Genomic DNA, 23,478 nt, shown 5'->3' on the forward strand with positions numbered 1-23,478 from the left:
CTGGAGAATAGGTCCATCAATGGCTATTAGCCAGGACGGGGAGAGATGCAACACCATGCTCTGAGTGTCCCTAGCCAGTTTGACAGAAGTTGGGAATGGGCAAAAGGGTTGGATCACTTGATGATTACCTGTTCTGTTCATTCCCTCTGAAGCACCTGGCTTTGACCACTGTCGGAAGACAGGATACTGGGCTAGATGGGCCATTGGTCTGACTCAGTATGGCCATTCTTATATAAAAATTAATTATAATAATAAAAATGTTTAGTGTAGAAACTCCCCAACATAATGGCCTCTCAAGATAGCAAAGATGCGAGATAATAACCTTGGCAAATAATGCATTTTAAAAATCTTGGCCTACTAGGAAACAAATGTATATCAGTTTCCATTCCCAGTCACAAATCTAGCATTCTGGAGCAAAGTCACTAAAATATAGTCCAACAAACAAACGTCTATTTAACGTGCCCGTCACTTTTCCCTCCACCACACCCCACTCACGGGTGTTGTCCTTGGTCAGTGGTCCTTTCACATGAGTTCACCTCCCAGGTGGGGGGCAAGAAGGCACCTTGCTTGTTCGTCCCGCTGCTCACTGTTCGCTCTGCCCACTGTTGTTTGTTGTGCCACCGTTCACTCCACTGCTCTGTTGCCAATAGCCCTGCACAGTCACCTTCTGCTGCCACCTGCCACTGTGACCTTTGTGAGTTGGTCTCTTAAGGTTCCACTGGCTCTCAGTGATTTCAGCTGAGCTCTCAATGGGGGAACCTCACTGCTAGTGCAGACTGGGCTGTATCTTCCACAGAAACACTGTGCCACAGCCCGTCTAAGCACTTAGACCTAATTATCAGTGATTTCAGCTGTAGTGGTCACTTAACAAAACAAAAGACTCTCTATGGAGCCTAATCACCTCTGTCTTTAAACAGTGGAAGGGGCAGATCAAATCGTACTTGTGACTCAGGCAGACCATCAAGCAAAACACCTGTCCCCACCCTCTCTCTTGATGCCCTCAATCAACATAGGCTAAGTACAGTTCTACTGTCCCTTACTCATACTCATTCCACAGTATGCATCCGATGAAGTGAGCTGTAGCTCACGAAAGCTTATGCTCAAATAAACTGGTTAGTCTCTAAGGTGCCACAAGTACTCCTTTTCTTTTTGCGAATACAGACTAACACGGCTGTTACTCTGAAACCTGTCATTACTCATACAACAAGAATAACAACATTCCATTACCCCCCCCCGCCCCCCTCCGCATTCAAGTGATTTGTAACCCAACCCCAGCCAAAATCTATCACTTGGGCAACACAGCTGTTTGCTGGATACCTAGGTAAAGTAGGTGTGAATGTAAATACAATCTGGTCCTGAAGCCTTTCCCCTCAGCCCATCACTAGCTGTCAGGGAGGGCTCATTTAGACTCTGCTTACAAATCATAATTAGACATTATTAGGTTGGCCAACATCACCGAAACGAATGCACTGACATTGTCATAAAAAACCACAGCTGTGTAAGGAAGCTGAGTCTATGTTCATACTTTTCAAATCTATTACACTTTTTCAGATGCACGTATTTTATCATACACTGCATATGCTTTTAAAGTGTGTATTCATGTTTCAATTTCAATTCAAATGCCCAAACAGTCACTAAATTGGCATGTAACCAGTTCACAAAACTGGGGGGGAGGTGGGGAAATCTGGGGGGGGTGTAGGAAAACACTGCCTGGGTCCTATTCCCGGCTCCGCAGCTGGCTGGGTGACCTTGGGCAATGGATGCTCCCCATCCTCAGGTGCCGCTGCGAGCGGGCTGCCCGGCGCGGAGCTGGCTGGGCGCCCCGCTCTACGGCAACGCGAGGGTTAAACACTAACCATAAGGCGGGGGGCGGGGGGAGAGGAAAAGGCGCCGGCATCACGTGACCGGGCGGCTCTCTCGCGCTGGGGATAGATCGGTGCTAGGACCCACCCACACGACCCGCTCCGCTGCTTCGGCCCCGCCCTCCTCTGCCGCAGGCGGGAAGCGCAGCGGAGCGGGTCCGTGACGTAGTTTCCGGTGGGAGGGGCTCGGAGCGAAGCGGCCGTAGTCACGTGGTGGCGGGGGGCAGTCACTGTGGCCGGGGGCTGCTGCTCCCTCTCCCTCCGCGGCTGAGCGGGAGCCCAGAGGCTGCAGATGAAGGTGCCGGTGGGAGGACGCCCGGAGCCTGCCCTGCCCCCGCCGCTCTGCCGTCCCGGCTGCACGGGGAGGATGGGAGCGAAATGAGCCCCGAGCCGGAGCCGCCGCCAGCCCCGGCCGGGGAGGCGGAGGCGCCAGCAGCAGCGGCAGCAGCGGGGGAAGGTGGCGAGAAGCGGGGCATCTGCGTCATGCTGGTGAGGAGGATCGGCCTGAAAGCGGGCGGCGGCAGCGCGGTGAGTGCGGGGCGGGCGCTTGTGCTTGGGGCAGGTGGGTGAGACCCTGGCCAGCCCGGCGCCGGCTCAGTTTCTCGGAGGCGGGCGCGGGAGGAGTGGTGCCCGCTGGCCGGGGGCTCGGGCCGCCTCTCCCGGGCCCGGGGACGCCGCCCTGGCTGCGGCGACTCCGGCGGTGACCCTGTGCCAGGGCGGCGGGACCGGGCGGCTGCTTGTGCCCCTGGCCGATCCGTTCTCCCCCTAAGCGGGGCAGCCCTGTAGCGCGGAGGTTTCCAGCCTTACGGTGTTCATTGTGTTTCTGTTGTCTGCAGCCTGGGGGGATAAATAGCCGGTCCCTGCTTGGAGCCAGGGCAGGAACCTGCTTGCTTCTCTTCGTGAGAACAGCAGATTGTCACTCGGGGCAACTTTCTATGTCTCTTACTCTTAGAAGTTGACTTTGGGAGGGACACAAAGGCGCTAACCGGAAACGATTTCAGTTTAATTTCTGTTCCGAAGTCCTAGAAGGTATCATCGGCAGTGGTACTGGTTAATTGCTCACCGCATGCGTAATTAAATAACCCCCTGACCCACCGTGCATGGGGAAAATCCCGTTTGTATTTAGGGTGTATTGGATAAACTCTTCTGAAGTTGGGAGTGTCTTTAACAGCGTCTTTCATAGTAGTTTCACTTCACTGTGAATGAACTTCCACATACCAAATATAGGTTAAAATGTTCAGTTGGTTGGAGTAAAAACTCTGCTGAACTTGCTAATAACTTGTAGTGGGTTTTGCAGCTTCTTTTGTCAAGTGGACCATAATGTTGTAAATAATTGGTGGTGAGTGAATTTGGTTTCAAACCTAATCTGTTGTACTGGCTGAAAAGTACGGAAGGCTTCTGCAGTTGTTCTGCTGCTCACCCCTAACGTCGAGTCACAGAACGTTGGTATGAGTTTCGATTACTGTGTTTCATATAAAGGAAGTTGCAGTTTGTGTGAGCCCTGGGTGGATGGTATATAAGGAATATTTTGTTTAAGTATATCTTGCCCTTAAAATTACTTCCTGTGTTTATCCGCCCATTCTTGGCATTTCTAATTGGTGGTAACTTCTCTCTGCCTCCTAGCAAGCTGAAGCCATAGGGCTATTATCTACTTTAAAGGATACTGTCAACTTGAAATCCAGTCTATTTAAAAGTATCTTCAGGTAATAGATCTGCTTCAGAAAAAATCTCCCAGCCCATTGTTGTTTCAGCACTTGCCTGTTGTCTGTCTTTCTGAAACTGATTCAGCCTATGGCTATGTCTACATTAGAAATGCTAAAGAGGCACCTCTGTAGTGTAGACACTTATTACAGGGATGGAAACGTTCTTCTGTTGATGTAATAGCTGCCACTGGAGAAGTGGATTTAAGTCATAGAAGAGTACTTCCATTGATCTAGTGGTGTCTGATCTGGAGCTTAGCTCAATTTAACTACATTGTACAGGGCGTGAAATTTTTTCCACACAGCTCATTTGGAATGGGAAGTAAACAATCAGGCAGCAGCAGAAACAAAAATAAAGCAAATACAGTACAGTACTGTGTTAAATGTAAACTACCAAAAAAAAAAAAAGGAATGCTTGTTTAAAAAAATTGACAAAGTAAGGAAACTGTTTCTGTGCTTGTTTCATTTAAATTAAGATGGTTAAAAGCAGCATTAAGTCAATGTTATTTGTAAACTTGAAAAAACAACCAAAACGTTCTCTTCAGAGTTATGAAGATTTCAGAGTTACGAGCAACCTCCATTACAGAGGCATTCATAACTCTGAGCTTCTACTGTATTTTTGTTATGTCAGTTTAGCTCATCTCAGCTGAAACCCATGTGATTGTCATATTGCTAGACCTCTGTATGATGAGAGTTTATTGAATGGGGTTATTCAAGCTAAAATAATAAGGACCAAGTCTTGTCTTTGTGGGTGTGTGTTTGCAAAGCTCCCTTTGAAGTTAGCAGGGATAGAGAATAAGATGGAGAATGTCTTATTGCCCTTATATAAATCCATGGTACGCTCACATCTTGAATACTGCATACAGATGTGGTCTCCTCATCTCAAAAAAGATATACTGGCATTAGGAAAGGTTCAGAGAAGGGCAACTAAAATGATTAGGGGTTTGGAATGGGTCCCATACGAGGAGAGATTAGAGACTAGGACTTTTCAGCTTGAAAAAGAGGAGACTAAGGGGGGATAAGATAGAGCAGTGGTTCCCAAACTTGTTCTGCCGAGGGATGTACTGGCCGCCACTTCCAGCAGCTCCCATTGGCCTGAAGCAGTGAACCGCGGCCACTGGGAGCCGCGATCAGCTGAACCTGCGGATGTGGCATGTAAACACACCAGCCTGGCTCGCCAGGGGCTTTCCCCACACAAGCAGTGGAACAAGTTTGGGAACCACTGTGATAGAGGTATATAAAATCATGGGTGGTGTGGAGAATGTGAATAAGGAAAAGTTATTTATTTGTTCTCATAATATAAGAACTAGGGGCCACCAAATGAAATTAATGGGTAGCAGGTTTAAAACAAATAAAAGGAAGTTTTTCTTCACACAGCGCACAGTCAACCTGTGGAACTCCTTGCCTGAGGAGGTTGTGAAGGCTAGGACTATAACAGGATTTAAAAGAGAAATAGATAAATTCATGGAGGTTAAGTCCATTAATGGCTTAAGGAATAAGCCTTAAGGGTAAGGAATGGTGTCCCTAGCCTCTGTCAGAAGGTGGAGATGGATGGCAGGCGAAAGATCACTTGATCATTACGTGTTAGGTTCACTCCCTCTGGGGCACCTGGCATTGGCCACTGTCAGCAGACGGGATACTGGGCTGGATGGACCTTTGGTCTGACCCAGTATGGCCGTTCTTATGTTCTAAATACCTGAAAAAATCATTATTCATTTCAAGAATGTGCATATTTACACATGATGTAGAAGTTGCTTGTTTAAAATACAGCATGGTTTCCTGATTTCTTACAGATTAATGCTCAGTGTCTGTTGAACTTTCAATTTTAAATTCAGTCTGGCAAATGAAAAATTGATCAGGATTTATTATTTGCTGAACAAATTGATGCTTTTTCACTTCATTCCCATTCCATAAAGCTCAGTGATGAGACATTACAAAACTGAAAGTGGATTTATTTAAAAAAAATTTTATGCTACTCATTCTCATTAGTAACTACTGAATTGTGGGAATCTCTACAGTTTTCACCATAAGTTGCTGTTTGTACGTGTGGAAGAACAGTGTTGTAGGTGGTGGTGTACTAAACCTGATCAGAATCATAGGCCAGTGCTGTCTAATATACAAGGTGACCAGTGGTGTGAAGACCGTCCCATTATTCACTGCACATGTAGAATTGAGGACAAAGAAGTCAGGAAGATGGGATTTGGGGAGAGAGGGAATGAAGAGCAAAAAGACATTCTGACTAATCTCTTAAAGACAAAATACTTATTGCGTTAAAGAGAGCTGAATGTAAGTAAATGCTTTTGTAGTATTACTTCCATGTAAGCAACTGCTGTAGTTGCTACAAAGATGGATTGCAAAAGGGTGGGGAATCAGTCCATGTACACAAGGGAAGGTGGTCCAAGACTCATTTCTGTTAGGATATAGTTTTCACTATGAAAAGTTTGGGAATCTAAGCTCCTTGAAGATTTGATTAAATGTCTTAAAACAAGTGTTACCAAACTTTGGAATTAAATTTTCTTTATTTCTACAGAATGAAACTTGTTACAAAACTTCTGTGTGAGTAAACCCAGCAAACTGATTTAACAGTTGTCTTTAATTTTGTCATTGGTTAAAGATAAACTGTGAAGAATAACCAACCTTTTTGTAGTGTTTTTGTTTTCTGTATGTTGTATATGGACTACTTCAAAAATGATCTTTAAGATCAGTCAGTATCTAATCTCTTTAACTTTTGTCTGTTGGTTATAGATTGACAGTTACTATACAGCTGGGTTCTTAAACTTGGTTCGCGGCTTATTCAGGGTAAATCCATGGCAGGCAGCAAGGTGCTTTGTTTATCTGAGCGTCCGCAGGTATAGCCGCTCGCAGCTCCCATTGGCCACGGTTCGCTGTTCCTGGCCAAGGGGAGCTGTGGGAAGTGGCGTGGGCCAGGCCATCACTTCCCGCAGATCCAGTTGACTGGGAACGGCGAACCATTGCCAGTGGGAGCTGTGAGCGGCTGTACCTGTGGACGCTCAGGTGAACAAAGCATCTCACGGCCCGCCCCGGGCTTACCCTGACCAAGCCGCAAACCAAGTTTGGGAACCCTTGCTATACAGTAACTGGGTGTGAATTTTACTGTACAACAATCATAAAAATTAACTGTGCACTCTGTTTTTTGCCATTCAGCTGTTCAGACTTGTTTTCTTTCTTCGCACCGTTCTCTGTTCTTCAAAGGCTTTGGTGGAAAGGTAGATTTCATATTGGGCTCTGAAAATGTACAGACAGGGTCATTTTGAGCTCTTAGTGTTCTACAGTCTAGGACCCAACATCAGAAATAATGTTCCTCCAGTTCATGAAAGTTTTTTACTTTGGATGCTTTTTCTGTGGCCCCACTTAGTGCAACTGTCTTAACGGGTGGCCTCCCAGGTAGTCTGGTCCAAAATCATTGATTATTAGTACTAGCACTGTGAATTGGACAACAAAGCGAATGGAGAATGTGGACAACTGGTGTGATGTGCGCTCTGTAGCTTGCTCCACCCTAGACAAACTTCCACATGTTGTACAAGCTGGAGTTTATTTATGCCAGCTGACCACCCTGTGAATAAAGCAATAAACGTCATAAAGCAGCACTATGGGGTCATCTTTGTTTTGCTCTGCAGTTCTGTCCAAGTTTCTTATGTTGTGCATATTACAATGGTACTCAAGTTACTTTAAATTGCTTTCTGTCCAGTGGGAATGTCTATATCAATATGCCATTTAATTTGCAGAAATGACTACTCAGTACTTCACTACTGTTCATGAAAACAAACAGAGCATTTGATATCTGAGACTTCAGACTTGAGTTGCCACCTACCCACAATGTTTGTGGTATGCTGCCTAGGAACTATGTATGCTGAACAACAGTTCCATTATATCTTAAGTCATTGGCAAAATAATTTGCCTGGAATAATTGAAACAACTCATGACTTGAAAAAGCACAATGTTATGATAGTGTGTAAATTACTAAATTTGATGTACTTTGTGTGATTTACAAATAATAGACATGAACCAATACCAACATGGAAAATTTATTTTCTAATGATAACGCAAAATAGATAAGTTCAGTGTAATTTGAAATACTGAGTTAAAGGGGACTGGATGTCTTGCAGGTTCAGTAGCAGAACAGAGAGACTTTGATCTCTGGGTGGCTCGTAGACTACATGAAATCAGTGCCTCGTTGTCTCACTTGGGTTCTAAAATGCCTAAAGTGAAGAAACTCTCATCACAAGTTTTTCCCTTTCCGACAGTTTTCCAGAGATGTTGATGATTTGAAGAAGCATGGAAAAGTACTGTGTGCATCCCTACAGATAGTCCCTGGAAGTTAAGGTTGAGGCTTTTTAGGAGGGTCACATGGGGAAGCTTACATAGTTGTTGCCCATACTGTACCTGTTGTGGCTATGGAGCATCATGACTAATATCTTTTCGGGAGCAGAAAATTTTATTAAAATAATCCAGAAAAATCATCAGGATTTGAATTGTTATGACTGTGGCATTATCAGGCCATTGTAATATGTATTGTTCAAGATCTTTTGACTGGCAGATTATACATCAGTAAATAAGGAGACAGAAAAACAATGTAATGTATTTTTTTAAGAGTAGAGAAAATGGCACTTGGGCACAAAAATAGACGTTACTGAAACAAAATGTCATTTCACCTCATTTATTGTATTTCCTCTCTGATCATCCTACAAAATGACTTACTGTAAAGCTTAGCTTCTGAGGAAGCAAAAAGACTCAATGCAAATTATCCAATGCAGACATCACCATATATATAGCAAGACTCAACTTTTTTTTACCATCACTCTTCAGCCTCTTCTATGTTCTGCATTTCAGAAGTGTCGAGTGGTAGGACATGTACAAACTTTTACGAAGGTATTGTCCCTTCCTTACAAAGTTTATAATCTAAAAAGATAAGTGCTCTACAAAGAATGGGGAAGAGAAATGCAGTTAATGTAGATTGAAATAATATATATTTTTTCTTTTAATTAGCAGATTAAATTATTACCAGCCCTTCTTCCTAGCTGTGGATAATTGGCTGAATCCTTATAGGCATTTTAGTAGAAGTGGTCCTTCATCTCGATTTAAATTAGGATATGTTAGTTTCTTTGTGGAACGTAATCCCTTTTCTGATCCACATGTAAGGGCAGAGTGGAATAAGAAAATTCTGTTAAACTGAATTACTCAGCTGAGAGAGATGCATTCATCGGTAATTAACTTCACAGCTATTTGGTTAGCTGAATCTACAAGTTCATCTCTTGAAACAGAAAGAAATTGTAAGCTGAAGAGACGTAATAGCCATGGAGCAAGGGATGCTGGGGTTCGAAAGTGCAGCCAAACTGCTTGGCTCTGGGCTTAAGGAGCTTTTGGCAACTTTGCAGAAGCCTGGACTCCACTGGAGAAGTCTGCAGAGGTTGTAAAGAGTACTGGATATTTCCTTTATTAAAATAAACTTTAAAAAAAGTAAGGGAATTTTAAGGTTGACAAGCCCCCGCCCCCCCCGTTTCTTTCTTGTTAGGGATGCAGAACTAAATATTCAAGAAGTTTTCTCCTGTAGTATCCACAGACGAGCTACAAATTTATCTTCTGTTTTGTTAAATGTGAACTAATGTTGTGTATGCTATGAAACAGGTAGTGTAACATGGCTGTTAGCCTGGGAGATCTTGACTTTAGGAATTTTGGTAATATTGCATTAATTCTTGTCTCTCTTCTTTTTAAAGCAACTGCATAGATAACTGTTGGTTCTGTACCAAAATAGGTACATGGAAGTGTTAATAAAGCTTGGTTAGCTGAATAAACTGGATAAAGGCACATAAAATTAAAATCTTTAAAATGGTAGTATTTAGTAACACAAGCACAAGCTGGGGTGTTTTGATTTGTAAAAAAAAAATGAAAGCATCTTGAAACTAAATACAGAGTAGGTGATTAGAGTGTTTGAAGTAGTGCTGTGAGTTGCTACTCTGCTGATTTGCAGCAGTATGAATACAGGAGAGGTGAGAGATCATTCGTAAAGGTAAAAAGCTACACCTTAAAAATCCCTTAACTGTCAAATTTCTCACTTTATTTTCTTAACAGCACATTATCAGGTCACTTAATATAGACAAAAAGAAAAGGAGTACTAGTGGCACCTTAGAGACTAACCAGTTTATTTGAGCATAAGCTTTCGTGAGCTACAGCTTACTTCATCAGATGCATTGAGCTGTAGCTCACCAAAGCTTATGCTCAAATAAATTGGTTAGTCTCTAAGGTGACACTAGTACTCCTTTTCTTTTTGCGAATACAGACTAACATGGCTGCTACTCTGAAACCTGTCATTAATATAGACAATGTGTTCTTTTGAAAGACATAACAAATAGTACATGAATACAATGTCTACATCAGTGGAAATATGTAACCATGCTTAGCTGGTACCAAATGTCTCAATATGTTCTATTATTGTTTGGGAAAGAATTCCCAGGAGAGGGAGGAAAAATACTAAAGTTCATGCAAATGTCAATTAAGATTCATAGACTAAACTCAGTTAATGTTTTTTCACTATTTAGTGGATTTGAGCGGCCAGTGTGGTGAAAATAAAATGGTTCTGGTGGAACTAAAAGCATCCAACATGGAGAAGGTGCACTGAAGGGGTACAGCACCTAGTACTCTGTGGTCATGATGGAACCCTTTTGAACTAACATAATACAAATAAAATACCTTTGGAAAGGGATATTTAAGGCTTTTGGCATGGGAAACATGAGAGACAGTTATTTTTTCTTAGCTAGACAATTAGTTAAAATGTTTTTATTAGCTAGACAATTCAATTAAGATTAGTAAAATGGTTAACAATATTGTTGCTGAAATTTGCATTATTTTGCAAAGTTAAATTTAATGTGTGAAAATTGGTTGGAAAAGAGTTAATGGGTAAATGACAGGTTTCAGCATAGCAGCCGTGTTAGTCTGTATTCATAAAAAGAAAAGGAGTACTTGTGGCACCTTAGAGACGAACCAGTTTATTTGTGCATAAGCTTTTGTGATCTACAGCTCACTTCATCGGATGCATTCAGTGGAAAATACAGCGAGGAGATTTATATACATAGAGAACATGAAACAATGGGTGTTACCATATACACTGTAACCAGAGTGATCACTTAAGGTGAGCTGTTACCAGCAGGAGGGGGGTGGGGGTTCTTGCCAACTGCTGGAAATGGCCCACCTTTTGTAGTGATGATCAAGGTGGGCCATTTCCAGCAGTTGGCAAGAAAGTCTGAGGAACAGTGGGGGAGGATTAAAGATAGGGAAATAGTTTTACTTTGTGTAATGACTCAACCACTCCCAGTCTCTATTCAAGCCTAAGTTAATTGTATCCAGTTTGCAAATTAATACCAATTCAGCAGTATCTCGTTGGAGTCTGTTTTTGAAGTTTTTTTGTTGAAGTATTGCCACTTTTAGGTCTGTAATCGAGTGACCAGAGAGATTGAAGTGCTCTTCAACTGCTTTTTGAATGTTATAATTCTTGACGTCTGTTTTGTGTCTATTCTTTTGACCAATGTACATGGCAGAGGGGCATTGCTGGCACATGATGGCATATATCACATTGGTAGATGTGTAGGTGAATGAGCCTCTGATATTGTGGCTGATGTAATGGGTAAATGGTTGCTATGAAGCTGTCTGAGGAACAAATGCTGCCAAAAGGGGAGTCTGACACCAATCTGTAACTTTGATCAGAGGAGTTAAATAAAGTGAAGCAGGTTATCACACTTATCCTGCTATAGTACTTTTTCAGGGAAATACTAAAAATGTAACCCTCAATAAAGGCTAAAAGTATGGTATTTGAACCACTAATAAAATGAGCTTTATCTTTTTCTTCTCCTACCTGTTCTTGTAATTACAAGTTGTGCTCTTCCTCTTATATTGTAGAAGTCTTAAGAAGCTAGATTTATCCTCTGTAAGAGTTCATTGAGAGTCTAGGGAACAGGTTTGTTCATGTTGAACGGCTGTGTTCTGGTTGAAAATGTTTTTGAATGGCATTCTTGGAATGCAGTTCTCAAGTCACAGGCAACACGTTAAAATGAATGTTTTGTGAATTTACTGTTCTGTCTTTCCCCCCTCTCCTCCCCAAAGTTAAATTTCTTTCTGTGAAAGAACATAGAGAGGAAGAGATGTGTGGTGGAATGGAGCTTTGTTTTTGTTTGATATTTTTAATATCTTGGTTAGGTTAAGTTAGGATTTTTTAATTTTGCCCAACAATGCTGACTGGCTAATAAGTTTGGTCGTTGGTTCATTGTTTGGTATTAATGAGAGAGGGGGATTTTGTGTGTTGTACATGTACTTTTCTTCTTCACTGATTTTGCAGCTGGGTGTTGAAAGATGGTTTGGTTTCTCTTTATCATAGCACTTGCCGTACACTTTCTTAGTATATAAATTCCAATAACTTATACAAGAAATATGAATCATGATATGGCAGGAAAATACTTTCTGAAATTTCTTCATGTCACTAGGAGCATTAAACTTTTAACATGTTAACTCTTCAAAATGTTGTGACGGAGACAAGGAAAATAATCTACTCTATTATTTTCCATTAAGTATGGTTCAGGTGATTATCCAGATCACTTTGATTCTTCCAATGCCACGCTTAAGTTCATGTGTTCTTCCTTATTTGCTGCTATAACTCCATGTTGTGGTTTTCCTTTAAGATTTGGCGGTGAGGAGCCTATCCTTTATCTTCCAGTTTCAAGAATTCTGAAGCTGTTACATTTTAAACTGGTATCCATTTGTATTACTTATATTTGTCTCAGCCTACTTCTCATTTTTTAAACTGGATTACACAAATTGTCTCATTGTGTTACAAGATACTAGAGCTGTATGTTTCACTATTTTGAGTACTACTACGGTGCTTCTCCTTTCTGGGGAAGCTCTCCTTTTAGAGGTCATGTTAAACTCAATGTTCAGGGAAGTTCCTCTGAAGTATTGCAATTTTGAGTCCTGTAGGGAATTTCCAAGACACAGGGCTTGGAAGTATCTTGATTGTGACAAGAAAGAGCTGAAAACTTTCTTTTTGTGTAATGAAAATGCTTTGTGATGTGGCCTATTCATCTTACCACACTTTAAATATTTACAACTACTGTGTAAATTTTCAGTATAACCACTTGAATACCCTGTCCTGAAAACACCTGAGGCACGTGCTTAACTTTTCTACCATGAGTAGTCCTATTGATTTAAATGGAAAGGCTCATGGTGGTAAAGTTAAGCATATGCAGTAGTGATTGCAGGATTGGCGTTTAAGAGACACTGGCTGTGAGTATAATGTTGTGGATTATGTATATAATCTATCAGTGTACCTTATTTCAAAGTTAGATGTCTGATTTTTGCCTGCATTAACCTGCTTTGACAGATACAGAATTTAATTTGTTGTGTATGTGTGCTTTTGGGAGAAGAGGTATGCAACAGCAAACAAATATTTAATAACATCTGATGGTCAGATTAGCAATTACTGTAGATTTATACACTTGATGTCTACTCTAGGGAATTCTTTTAAAATCCCACTCATGACATGGTTCATCTGAACAGCATGTTTAAGTGAACTAACATGGTAATAAAAATGCCTTGTCATAGGCCCTGATTAAAGCACATTTACAATCAGATGGTTCCCCTGGTATATCAAAGCCACTGAGCAGAGGAGGAACAGCAAATCCATAACTATATTATGTGTTTTCATCATAAGTGCTCTGTAAACATGAGTTAATGAAGCCTTAAAACACCCCCTCTGTGGTAGGTACTTGAACTGTTTTACAGATGTTGTAGTTAAGGCAGGGGGCTACAGAGGGGAAGGAGTCCGTATCGGAGCCAGTAGAGCAACAAGTTCCTGGGTCTCTAATCCTTCAACATCTATTTCTCTCGACAGAGTTGTAAACCTTTTTATGGCCATATGATTAAAATTGGAGAAAGTCTTAGTTGGAACTTATTTAAAGATATGAGGTAAATTGTTCAAGCTGAAAAATATATTGAAATAGTGAGCCAGGAAAAATCTCAGATCACGTGTTCAAATCTGTTGAGATTGAGAACTTCAATGCAGTTATTCAAGATGGAATATATAATAGTCTTTCTAATATGTAGCAAAGCACAGGTTGTAATTTAGTGCCTTTAATACCATGGATCTAAATATACCAAACGGAAAACAATAGAGAAATTTAAAGGTCTACATACACCATGTCATGTTGCTGTTTATGATGAAATCAGCTGATAAAGATCGGTGTTGCTCATTTCTATGAACATATGCAGGACTTGAAAATCACCTACTTGCTATTCGTGGATGGACAGCTGTGCCTGTTGATTTAGGGTGCTGAAGCCATCAACTTCTGCAGAACTTAAGCTTTCATTTATTTTTGTCATGTTTCTGTCTATTAGGCATGTGATACTCTGCAGTGTTGCCTTTCTGATACTGAAGATAGACTACTGTAGTGCCTCTACTGTTCAAACTAAGTAGCTTGTAAGAATGATTAGTTTCACTTGGGCAGAACACAAACTTCTGGACAGTGGTGAAACCGAAGGGAAAAATAAATTTAATTCTGCTGTTGCTTGGTAATCTACAAGCAGCAGAAGAGATGGGAGCTGGAGTTATTCACAGGAAAGACCCTCCAAAAAAGGAGACTGGAGGTGGGATAGAGTAGTAGAAACTTTTCTCCTGACACAGAGGAAGGTTAAGAGTGGGGAGACGTTTCTCCTAATCTGCTGGAGGTTGGGGAAGCAGGTCTTCAGATATGCTAGAGTAACTTCTGAGGAAGGTTCGTGGGCAGTACTCTTAGACCAGTGGTTCTTAAACTATTTACCACTGTGGGTCACGTATACGGCCTACAATGTGTTATGTGGGCCGCATCCAATACTACCTGTATGGCCCTGATGATGTCACATGGGCTGCAGCCGTGCTGACTGGGCCACAAGTGGCCCATGGGCCACAGGTTGAGAACCACTGTCTTAAGACAAATCTAAGAAGCCTCCCCCTTCTCTGAGTGCGGAAGCTTAGCTTCTTCCTAGGGCATTGCCTCTAGACCTCATTGTTGGATCTGCTCACTCCCCTCCACAAATCATTCATACTGTCTGTAGCTGTTAGGTTTAGAAAGCTAAAGCAACATATCAAATGGGGAATGGCTGGTGGCTTCAGGTTAGGGCTTTAGTGGTCCTTTAGAGTGGTTGGAAGGGAAGGTTTTTTATGCTGATGTGATCAATTTCTCTTACCTTGGTTACTTGGCTCATTCAGATCACCTTTAAAGTGTTTGGGTATTTTAAATTGTAGGTCACCTTGAAAGCTTATTACTGTTTCAAAATGTTATGTAAATTGGGAAGTCACTTCAAAAGATATGCATTATTCATATTTAAATATCCTTTTATTTTTAGCAGCAAGGTATTGGTCGACCAAGTGTGTACCACGCTGTGGTGGTCATATTCCTGGAATTCTTTGCCTGGGGACTATTGACAACTCCCATGCTAAAAGTAAGTATTGACAATCTGTTTCTCTTTCCCTGTGGTAATGTCACAGCTCAGTTTGTTTACTTTGGAGATGCTGTTCATACTCTCTGGGGGCTCTGGTTTTAAATGAGTTTTTTTTATTCCCCAGTGTCTTAATAAAGCAATTTGAGGTCTCTGACTCTTTTTGCTTATATCAAGCCATCACAATTTGTACAGTTGGTATTCTGCTAAATGGGACCACAGCTGGATTGTGAGAGGGACTGCAAGTCTGATCTGCAATTCATTGGTAGAGCACCTACGGTGCTGTATCTTAAGTCAGTGTTGTCAAATCCTCATTTTTATAAGAACAAAAAGTATTTAAAAGAAAAAATGAACTGCAGAGGTTTTGTTTTATAATATAAAGACTATAACTAATTATGGGCAGTGAATATTATAATTTTTACTGAAATGTGGGTTGCTATATCAACATAACATTAGCAGTAAAATTTATTAAAAGTCTTCATGTTAGAGTAGATTTTTACAGCTGCTTAAACCCTTATAGAAGGCAGCTACTCTCCAGATGACTAGATCATTTAAAGGATTGGCAATAGGATATGGAGCCTTCTATCTTCAGGTTAGAGGTGTAAATTCTTTTCAAATCAAGACTGCCTAAGGGCTGGTCTACACTGAGGACTTATATTGGCATAACTACTGTCTCTGAGGGGTCTGAAAAACCCACACGCTGAGGTACGTGTTATGGCTGTTGTGGCTATTGTGACTCTACCCCTGCTGTAGACAGTGCTATGTTGATAGAACATTTCTTCCTGTGACCTAGCAACTGCCTCTCCTGGGGGTGGATTAATGACAGTGATCGGAGAACCCTTCTGTGACTGTAATGAGTGTCTACACTAAAGTGCTACAGCAGTGCAGCTGCAGCTCTGCCGCTGTAGTGTTTAAAGTGTAGACATGCTCTGAGTTATCAAACGGCGTCTTAATGATAAAGATATGCTAGTATCTCAGGCCTTGGCTACACTTGCAGCTGTGAATTAAACCCGCCTTAGTAGAGCGCAGTCGGGAAAGCGCTGCAGTCTGTCCACACTGACAGCTGCAAGCGCAGTGGCATGGCCACATTTGCAGCACTTGCAGCGGTATTGGGAGCGGTGCATTGTGGGCAGCTATCCCACAGAGCACCTCTTCCCATTCTGGCGCTGTGGCTTGTGGGAAGGGGTTGGGGGGTGCGGGGCATTCTGGGTCCTGTCCCAATGCCCCATGATGCATCTGTTCGCATCCCAGCAATTCCTTTGCTTCCATCCACATTTGGCGCCATCTTCCAACGGCTTTTGTACTGCGCGCTCTGTCTTCCCTTTCGGTCTGCGGGAATGGAGCCTGAACTGCTGAGGAGTATGCTGACGAGTCTCGCCAGCGCGTCACGTTTGGCAGTTGAGTTATTCCTTATGATCCAAAGTGACAGTGAGGGCTCCGACGATGATATCACTCAAGTAACTGAAATGATATGAGTTTGCTTGTGGCATTCACAGACATTCTCACCACTGTGGAATGCCGCTTTTGGGCTCGGGAAACAAGCACTGAGTGGTGGGATCACATTGTCATGCAAGTCTGGGATGACGAGCAGTGGCTGCAGAACTTTTGGATGAGAAAAGCCACTTTCATGGGACTGTGAGGAGCTCACCCCCACCCTGCGGCGCAAGGACGTGAGATTTAGAGCTGCCCTGATGGTGGAGAAGCGAGTGGCTATTGCAGTCTGGAAGCTGGCAACTCCAGACAGCTACCGATCTGTCGCTAACCAGTTTGGAGTGGGGAAGTCTGCCGTTGGAATCGTGTTGATGCAAGTTAGCAGGGCCATTAATCGCATCCTGCTCAGAAGAACCGTTGACTCCAGGTCACATGCATGATATTGTGGCTGGTTTTGCACAAATGGGTTTCCCTAACTGCGGAGGGGCGATAGATGGGGCACATTTTCCAATTCTGGCACCAGCCCACCTAGCCTCCGAGTACGTTAATCGGAAGGGCTGTTTCTCTATGGTTCTCCAGGCGCTTGTGGATCATCATGAGCATTTCATTGACGTTAACACAGGCTGGCCTGGAAAGGTGCATGATGCACCATCTTTCGGAACACTGGCCTGTTCGGGAAGCTGCAAGCCGGGACTTTTTTCCCAGACCAGAAGATCACCGTAGGGGAAGTCGAAATATGCATTGTGATCGTTGGAGACCCCGCTTACCCTTATGCCGTGGCTCATGAAACCCTACACAGGAAGCCTTGATAGCAGCAAAGAGCGGTTCAGCAACAGGCTACGCCGGTGCGGAATGACTGTGGAGTGTGCTTTTGGCCGTTTAAAGGGTCGCTGGCTCTCTCTGTATGGGAAGCTGGACCTGGCCAATAACAGTATCCTAGCGGTTATATCAGTGTGCTGTAGCCTTCATAATGTTTGTGAAGGGAAGGGTGAAAGATTCACTCAGGCATGGAACTCAGAGGTTCAACACCTGGAGGCTGAATTTGAACAGCCAGAGAGCAGGGCTATTAAAGGGGTCCAGCGCGGGGCTGCAAGGATTAGGGATGCCTTGAGGGAGCAATTTGAGGCTGAAAGAGAACAGTAATGTCTGGTGTGGTGCCCTGCATGGGAGTGAAATGCAGTAGGAATCTGTTTGCTACGTACGATACACTAACTTGCAGTGCATGTTGCTTTCCTGGGCTAAGGTTTCTTTTATGTTATGCAGTAATAAAGAATGTTTTCAAAGCAAAAAATCAATTTATTGAAAAGAAACAACACAACTGCTTGGGAAACACAAAGGGCAAGGGGGTGGGGTGGGGTGGGGAAAGGTACAATCACAGATTTGCGTATGTCCTGTCTCGAGTGCTGTGCAATGCGTGCTGCACTTCAGGATGGCTATACTGTATGGTGATGGGGGTTGAGTGCAGTGGGTAGGGGTCGTAGTTTTCAGGGCTGGGTGTTGAAGCTACAGGTGTTGGAGGCAGCTGGTGGCGGTAAGAACCCAGATGTTGGGGAAAGTGGTTTGGCGGTGACATGGTGGCACAAGGGAAAGAGTTTTGGGGCAAGGACTGCAGCGGGGGGCGGGCACGGTAGTGCTCTGCCTGCATGGCTACGAGTGCCTAGATCGAGTCCGCTTGGCGCTCCATGATGCTTATCAGCCTCTCTGTGCTTTGGTGCTGGCGATCCGCGTTCTGCTGGCAGACCCTCCTTTCACTCTCCTGCCACTCCTGCACTTTTTGATTTTCATTAGTTGAATGCTGCATGACTTCTTTGCTTCTACATGGCACTTCCTGATTCTTTGCAGCCTCTCGGCCGCTGATAACACAGATGGCTGAGATCTTAAGGTTGCATCTGTAAAGCAAAATGCAACACTTAACAGAGGCAGAATTGTTCACACCAGACAGAGCAATGATTCCCCCATACTCAAGGGCAAGCACAGTCTACACAATAGCATAATTTGCCTGTCCCAAAGCAAGCGTACATAACCCACAGGAGCCCCAAAATGGTGAGTAAGCACAGGGTTAAGCGTGACTGTAAGGGTTAAGCTGTACTGTCCTCTGGGTTTGTGTGCCTTGGGGAGAGCCAACAGCAGCACGGGGCCCCTAGAGAATCATAGAATATCAGGGTTGGAAGGGACCTCAGGAGGTCATCTAGTCCAACCCCCTGCTCAAAGCAGGACCAATCCCCAAATAAATCAAAGCCAGGGCTTTGTCAAGCCTGACCTTAAAAATATCTAAGGAAGGAGATTCCACCACCTCCCTAGGTAACGCATTCCAGTGTTTCACCACCCTCCCAGTGAAAAAGGTTTCCCTAATATCCAACCTAAACCTCCCCCACTGCAACTTGAGACCATTACTCCTCGTTCTGTCATCTGCTACCACTGAGAACAGTCTAGATCCATCCTCTTTGGAAGCCCCTTTCAGGTAGTTGAAAGCAGCTATCAAATCCCCCCTCATTCTTCTCTTCCGCAGACTAAACAATCCCAGTTCCCTCAGCCTCTCCTCATAAGTCATGTGTTCCAGTCCCCTAATCATTTTTGTTGCCCTCCGCTGGATGCTTTCCAATTTTTCCACATCCTTCTTGTAGCGTGGGGCCCAAAACTGGACACAGTATTCCAGGTGAGTCCTCACCAATGTGTAATAGAGGGGAACGATCACGTCCCTCGATCTGCTGGCAATGCCCTTATTTATACATCCCAAAATGCCATTGGCCTTCTTGGCAACAAGGGCACACTGTTGACTCATATCCAGCTTCTCGTCCACTGTACCCCTAGGTCCTTTTCTGCAGAACTGCTGGCGAGCCATTCAGTCCCTAGTCTGTAGCGGTGCATGGGATTCTTCCGTCCTAAGTGCAGGACTCTGCACTTGTCCTTGTTGAACCTCATCAGATTTCTTTTGGCCCAATCCTCTAATTTGTCTCGGACCCTTTGTATCCTATTCCTACCCTCTCCTCCCAGTTTAGTGTCATCTGCAAACTTGCTGAGGGTGCAATCCACACCATCCTCCAGATCATTTATGAAGATATTGAACAAAACCGGCCCCAGGACCGACCCTCGGGGCACTCCACTTGTTACTGGCTGCCAACTAGACATGGAGCCATTGATCACTACCCGTTGAACCCGACAATCTAGCCAGCTTTCTATCCACCTTATAGTCCATTCATCCAGCCCATACTTCTTTAACTTGCTGGCAAGAATACTGGGGGAGACCGTGTCAAAAGCTTTGCTAAAGTCAAGGAACAACACGTCCACTGCTTTCCCCTCATCCACAGAGCCAGTTATCTCGTCATAGAAGACAGATTAGTCAGGCATGACTTGCCCTTGGTGAATCCATGCTGACTGTTCCTGATCACTTTCCTTTTCTCTAAGTGCTTCAGAATTGATTCCTTGAGGACATGCTCCATGATTTTTCCAGGGACTGAGGTGAGGCTGACTAGCCTGTAGTTCCCAGGATCCTCCTCCTTCCCTTTTTTAAAGATGGGCACTACATTAGCCTTTTTCCAGTCGTCCGGGACCTCCCCCGATCGTGTTGGATCATATTAAAGAAGTTCTGTATTAAAATCACAAATGATTTTGATTCCCCATAGTTTAAATTCCAGGGTATTACTAATTAAGAGGTCTCTTGGTTTTTGGTACTGTTTTTCTCCCTCTATGTGTGAAACTTGCAAGCTGCTAATTGCGTTAGTACATTCTAAGACAGAGTCTGTTCTCAAAGCAATACTCTGTAACAACAGAAACAGCACCCAGAGACTCCCCGCCCTTTTGTTGTATTAACAATTGTGATTAAAATAGAGATAGAGGATGTATGTGGATGGATGCTTGGTGTGGATAATAACTGAATGATCAGGGAGGTGCCAGCCTAAGAATCCAGTGTCCATCGGCTGAAGAAGGCGTCAAGTGGAAATAAACAGAGGACCCCCGGAGGGCAGACTGGAATCTACCCAACAGCCTCAAGAATGGGAGAACCAAAGAACAAGATAACGTCTGGCAGCACGGAGCTGTCAGGTATGTGCTATCTGCTGATAGATTCAGCAACAGCATGATGAAGCAATTCCGATAGACTGGCATAGGAAGAAATTCCTATAAAAATGGACTCTGGAAAGTGAGAACTTTGGGGTCTGATTCTGCAAACCAACTTCCAGGAGCATCAGATGAGCATCTGACAAGGCCCTGCTCCCTCCTCATGTCCAGGCCACCTGGCCAGTGGCTTGGCATGAGCAACTCTAAGGCTGGTAACTATGATAACAACCTTGCAGAACCTGTGTGTGTGTGTGTGAATGAATGAATGTGTGAATAAATATGAGATTGAATGGAATGTTATAGCTATAACTAACTGCTTACTGTGATTCTTTCTGTATTCACAATAAATGTGGTATTTTGCCTTTTCCTCTTTAATAAGATCCTGCTGGTTTTTATTTTATTGGTATAACAATGGCCATGAGTTTTCAAAGATAATGACCAATGGCTCTGCAATCACATCTGCCAACTCCTTTAGCACTCTCGGATGCAGCGCATCCGGCCCCATGGACTTGTGCTCATCCAGCTTTTCTAAATAGTGCCGAACCACTTCTTTCTTCACAGAGGGCTGGTCACCTCCTCCTCATGCTGTGCTGCCCAGTGCAGCCATCTGGGAGCTGACCTTGTTTGTGAAGACAGAGGCAAAAAAAGCATTGAGTACATTAGCTTTTTCCACATCCTCTGTCACTAGGTTGCCTCTCTCATTCAGTAAGAGGCCCACCCTTTCCTTGACTTTCTTCTTGTTGCTAACATACCTGAAGAAACCTTTCTTGTTACTCGTAACATCTCTTGCTAGCTGCAACTCCAAGTGTGATTTGGCCTTCCTGATTTCACTCCTGCATGCCCGAGCAATATTTTTATACTCTTCTCTAGTCATTTGTCCAATCTTCCACTTCTTGTAAGCTTCTCTTTTGTCTTTAAGATCAGCAAGGATTTCACTGTTAAGCCAAGCTGGTCGCCTGCCATATTTATTATTCTTTCTACACATCGGGATGGTTTGTCCCTGTAATCTCAATAAGGATTCTTTAAAATACAGCCAGCTGTCTTGGACTCCTTTCCCCGTCATGTTATTCTCCCAGGGGATCCTGCCCATCAGTTTCCTGAGCTTGTTAAAGTCTGCTTTTCTGAAGTCCAGTGTCTGTATTCTGCTGCTCTCCTTTCTTCCCTGCATCAGAATCCTGAACTCGACCATCTCATGGTCACTGTCTCCCAGGTTCCCATCCACTTTTGCTTCCCCTACTAATTCTTCCTTGTTTGTGAGCAGCTGGTCAAGCAGAGCTCTGCCCCTAGTTGGTTCCTCCAGCACTTGCGCCAGGAAATTGTCCCCTACACTTTCCAAAAACTTCATGGATTGTCTGTGCACTGCTGTATTGCTCTCCCAGCAGATATCAGGGTGATTGAAGTCTCCCATAAGAACCAGAGCCTGCGATCTAGTAACTTCCGTTAGTTGCCAGAAGAAAGCCTCGTCCACCTTATCCCCCTGATCTGGTGGTCTATAGCAGAGCCTTACCACGACATCACCCTTGTTGCTCACGCTTCTAAACTTAATCCAGAGACACTCAGGTTTTTTTGCAGTTTCATACCGGAGCTCTGAGCAGTCATACTGCTCTTACATACAATGCAACTCCCCCACCTTTTCTGCCCTGCCTGTCCTTCCTGAATAGTTTATAATCATCCATGACAGTACTCCAGTCATGTGAGTTATCCCACCAAGTCTCTGTTTTTCCAGTCACATCATAATTCCTTGACTGTGCCAGGACTTCCAGTTCTCCCTGCTTCTTTCCCAGGCTTCTTGCATTTGTGTATAGGCACTTGAGATAACTTGCTTTTTGTCCTTCTTTCTTAGTATGAGGCAGGAGCCCTCCCCTTTCATGCTCTCCTGCTCGTGATTCCTCCCGATATCCCACGTCCCCACTTACCTTAGGGCTTTGGTCTCCTTCCCCCGGTGAACCTAGTTTAAAGCCCTCCCCACATTAGACTGAACACTGTTCCCACATTTTCCACAGGAGGTTCGTCCTGGAAGATATCTCGCTGCTGAGGGTGACCTGGGAAGCAAGGGAGGGTCTTCTGCTGCAATGTGGCTTCTGCCCTGGCCCATATGCAGCTTGCCTGTGTGCAGCACTGGTCCTCCTGCCCCTCATGCACAGTGGCGCGGACAAGTTAGCCTTACTGGGACAAGGACAACAGTGGCTCTACTGAAAAACCTGCGCAAGCACATTGCCCAAGTTCTGGCTGAGACCTTTGAAGAGATCACTGAAGCCGATTACTGCGATATGAGAGAGCATGTCAACGCCCTATTCCGCATCTAGGCATGCATGCAGCCCTAACCCTCCTCACCCCAAGAGCCTGCACGAAATAACTTCCTTCCCAAAATAAAAGCCGCTTACTGGGAACCTCCTCTGGTGTTTGTCCTTCCCCAAGCGCTGGCCGCCACGACTGGCTGCCTTCCTCCTGGCTTGAGAACAGCTCCTGGCTGCATGCATCTAGGGATTCCGGGGTGTCATCCTCTGCCGGAGCACCCTTGCTCCCGCTTTGCTGCTGCTCCTCCTCCTGCCTTGTTGAACTGGGCTCTGAAATGTCCATGGTGGTACTCAGCATGGAGGTGGAGTGGCCCCCAAGTATCGCGTCCAGCTCTTTGTAAAAACGGCAGGTCAAGGGGGCAGCACCGGAGCGGCGGTTTGCCTCTCGGGCTTTGCGGTAGGCATTCCGCAGCTCCTTCACTTTAAGCCTGTACTGCAGTGCATCCTGGTCATGGCCCCTTTCCATCATGTCCCTTGATATCTGCTCGAAGGTAACGTAATTCCTGCAGCTGGAGCGCAGTTGGGACTGGACAGCTTCCTCGCCCCAAATACTGATGAGGTCCAGCACCTCGCCATTGCTCCATACTGGGGATCGCTTGGTGCATGGAGGCCTGGTCACCTGGGAAGATTTGCTGAGAGCACTCCATGCCTGGC

At 44.1% G+C, this 23,478-nt stretch overlaps 1 protein-coding gene across 6 annotated transcripts in view; it reads left to right on the forward strand.

The window, feature by feature from the left end:
• Nucleotides 1-1,886: 1,886 nt before the first annotated feature.
• MFSD14B (major facilitator superfamily domain containing 14B) overlaps nucleotides 1,887-23,478 on the forward strand; it is a 52,686-nt gene continuing 31,094 nt past the window's right edge. Inside the window, exons 1-2 of one of the 6 annotated variants that reach the window (XM_037901695.2) lie at nucleotides 1,887-2,390; nucleotides 14,948-15,043. In XM_037901695.2, the coding sequence (XP_037757623.1) occupies nucleotides 2,241-2,390; nucleotides 14,948-15,043 (246 nt within the window). In that variant the 5' untranslated portion in view covers nucleotides 1,887-2,240. The remainder of the gene's footprint in view (nucleotides 2,391-14,947; nucleotides 15,044-23,478) is intronic. The other 5 variants (XM_043546656.1, XM_043546657.1, XM_043546659.1 and 2 more) reach the window with 5 other exon arrangements.

This window comes from Chelonia mydas, chromosome 5 (assembly GCF_015237465.2).
Source record: "Chelonia mydas isolate rCheMyd1 chromosome 5, rCheMyd1.pri.v2, whole genome shotgun sequence".
NCBI lineage: Eukaryota > Metazoa > Chordata > Testudines > Cheloniidae > Chelonia > Chelonia mydas.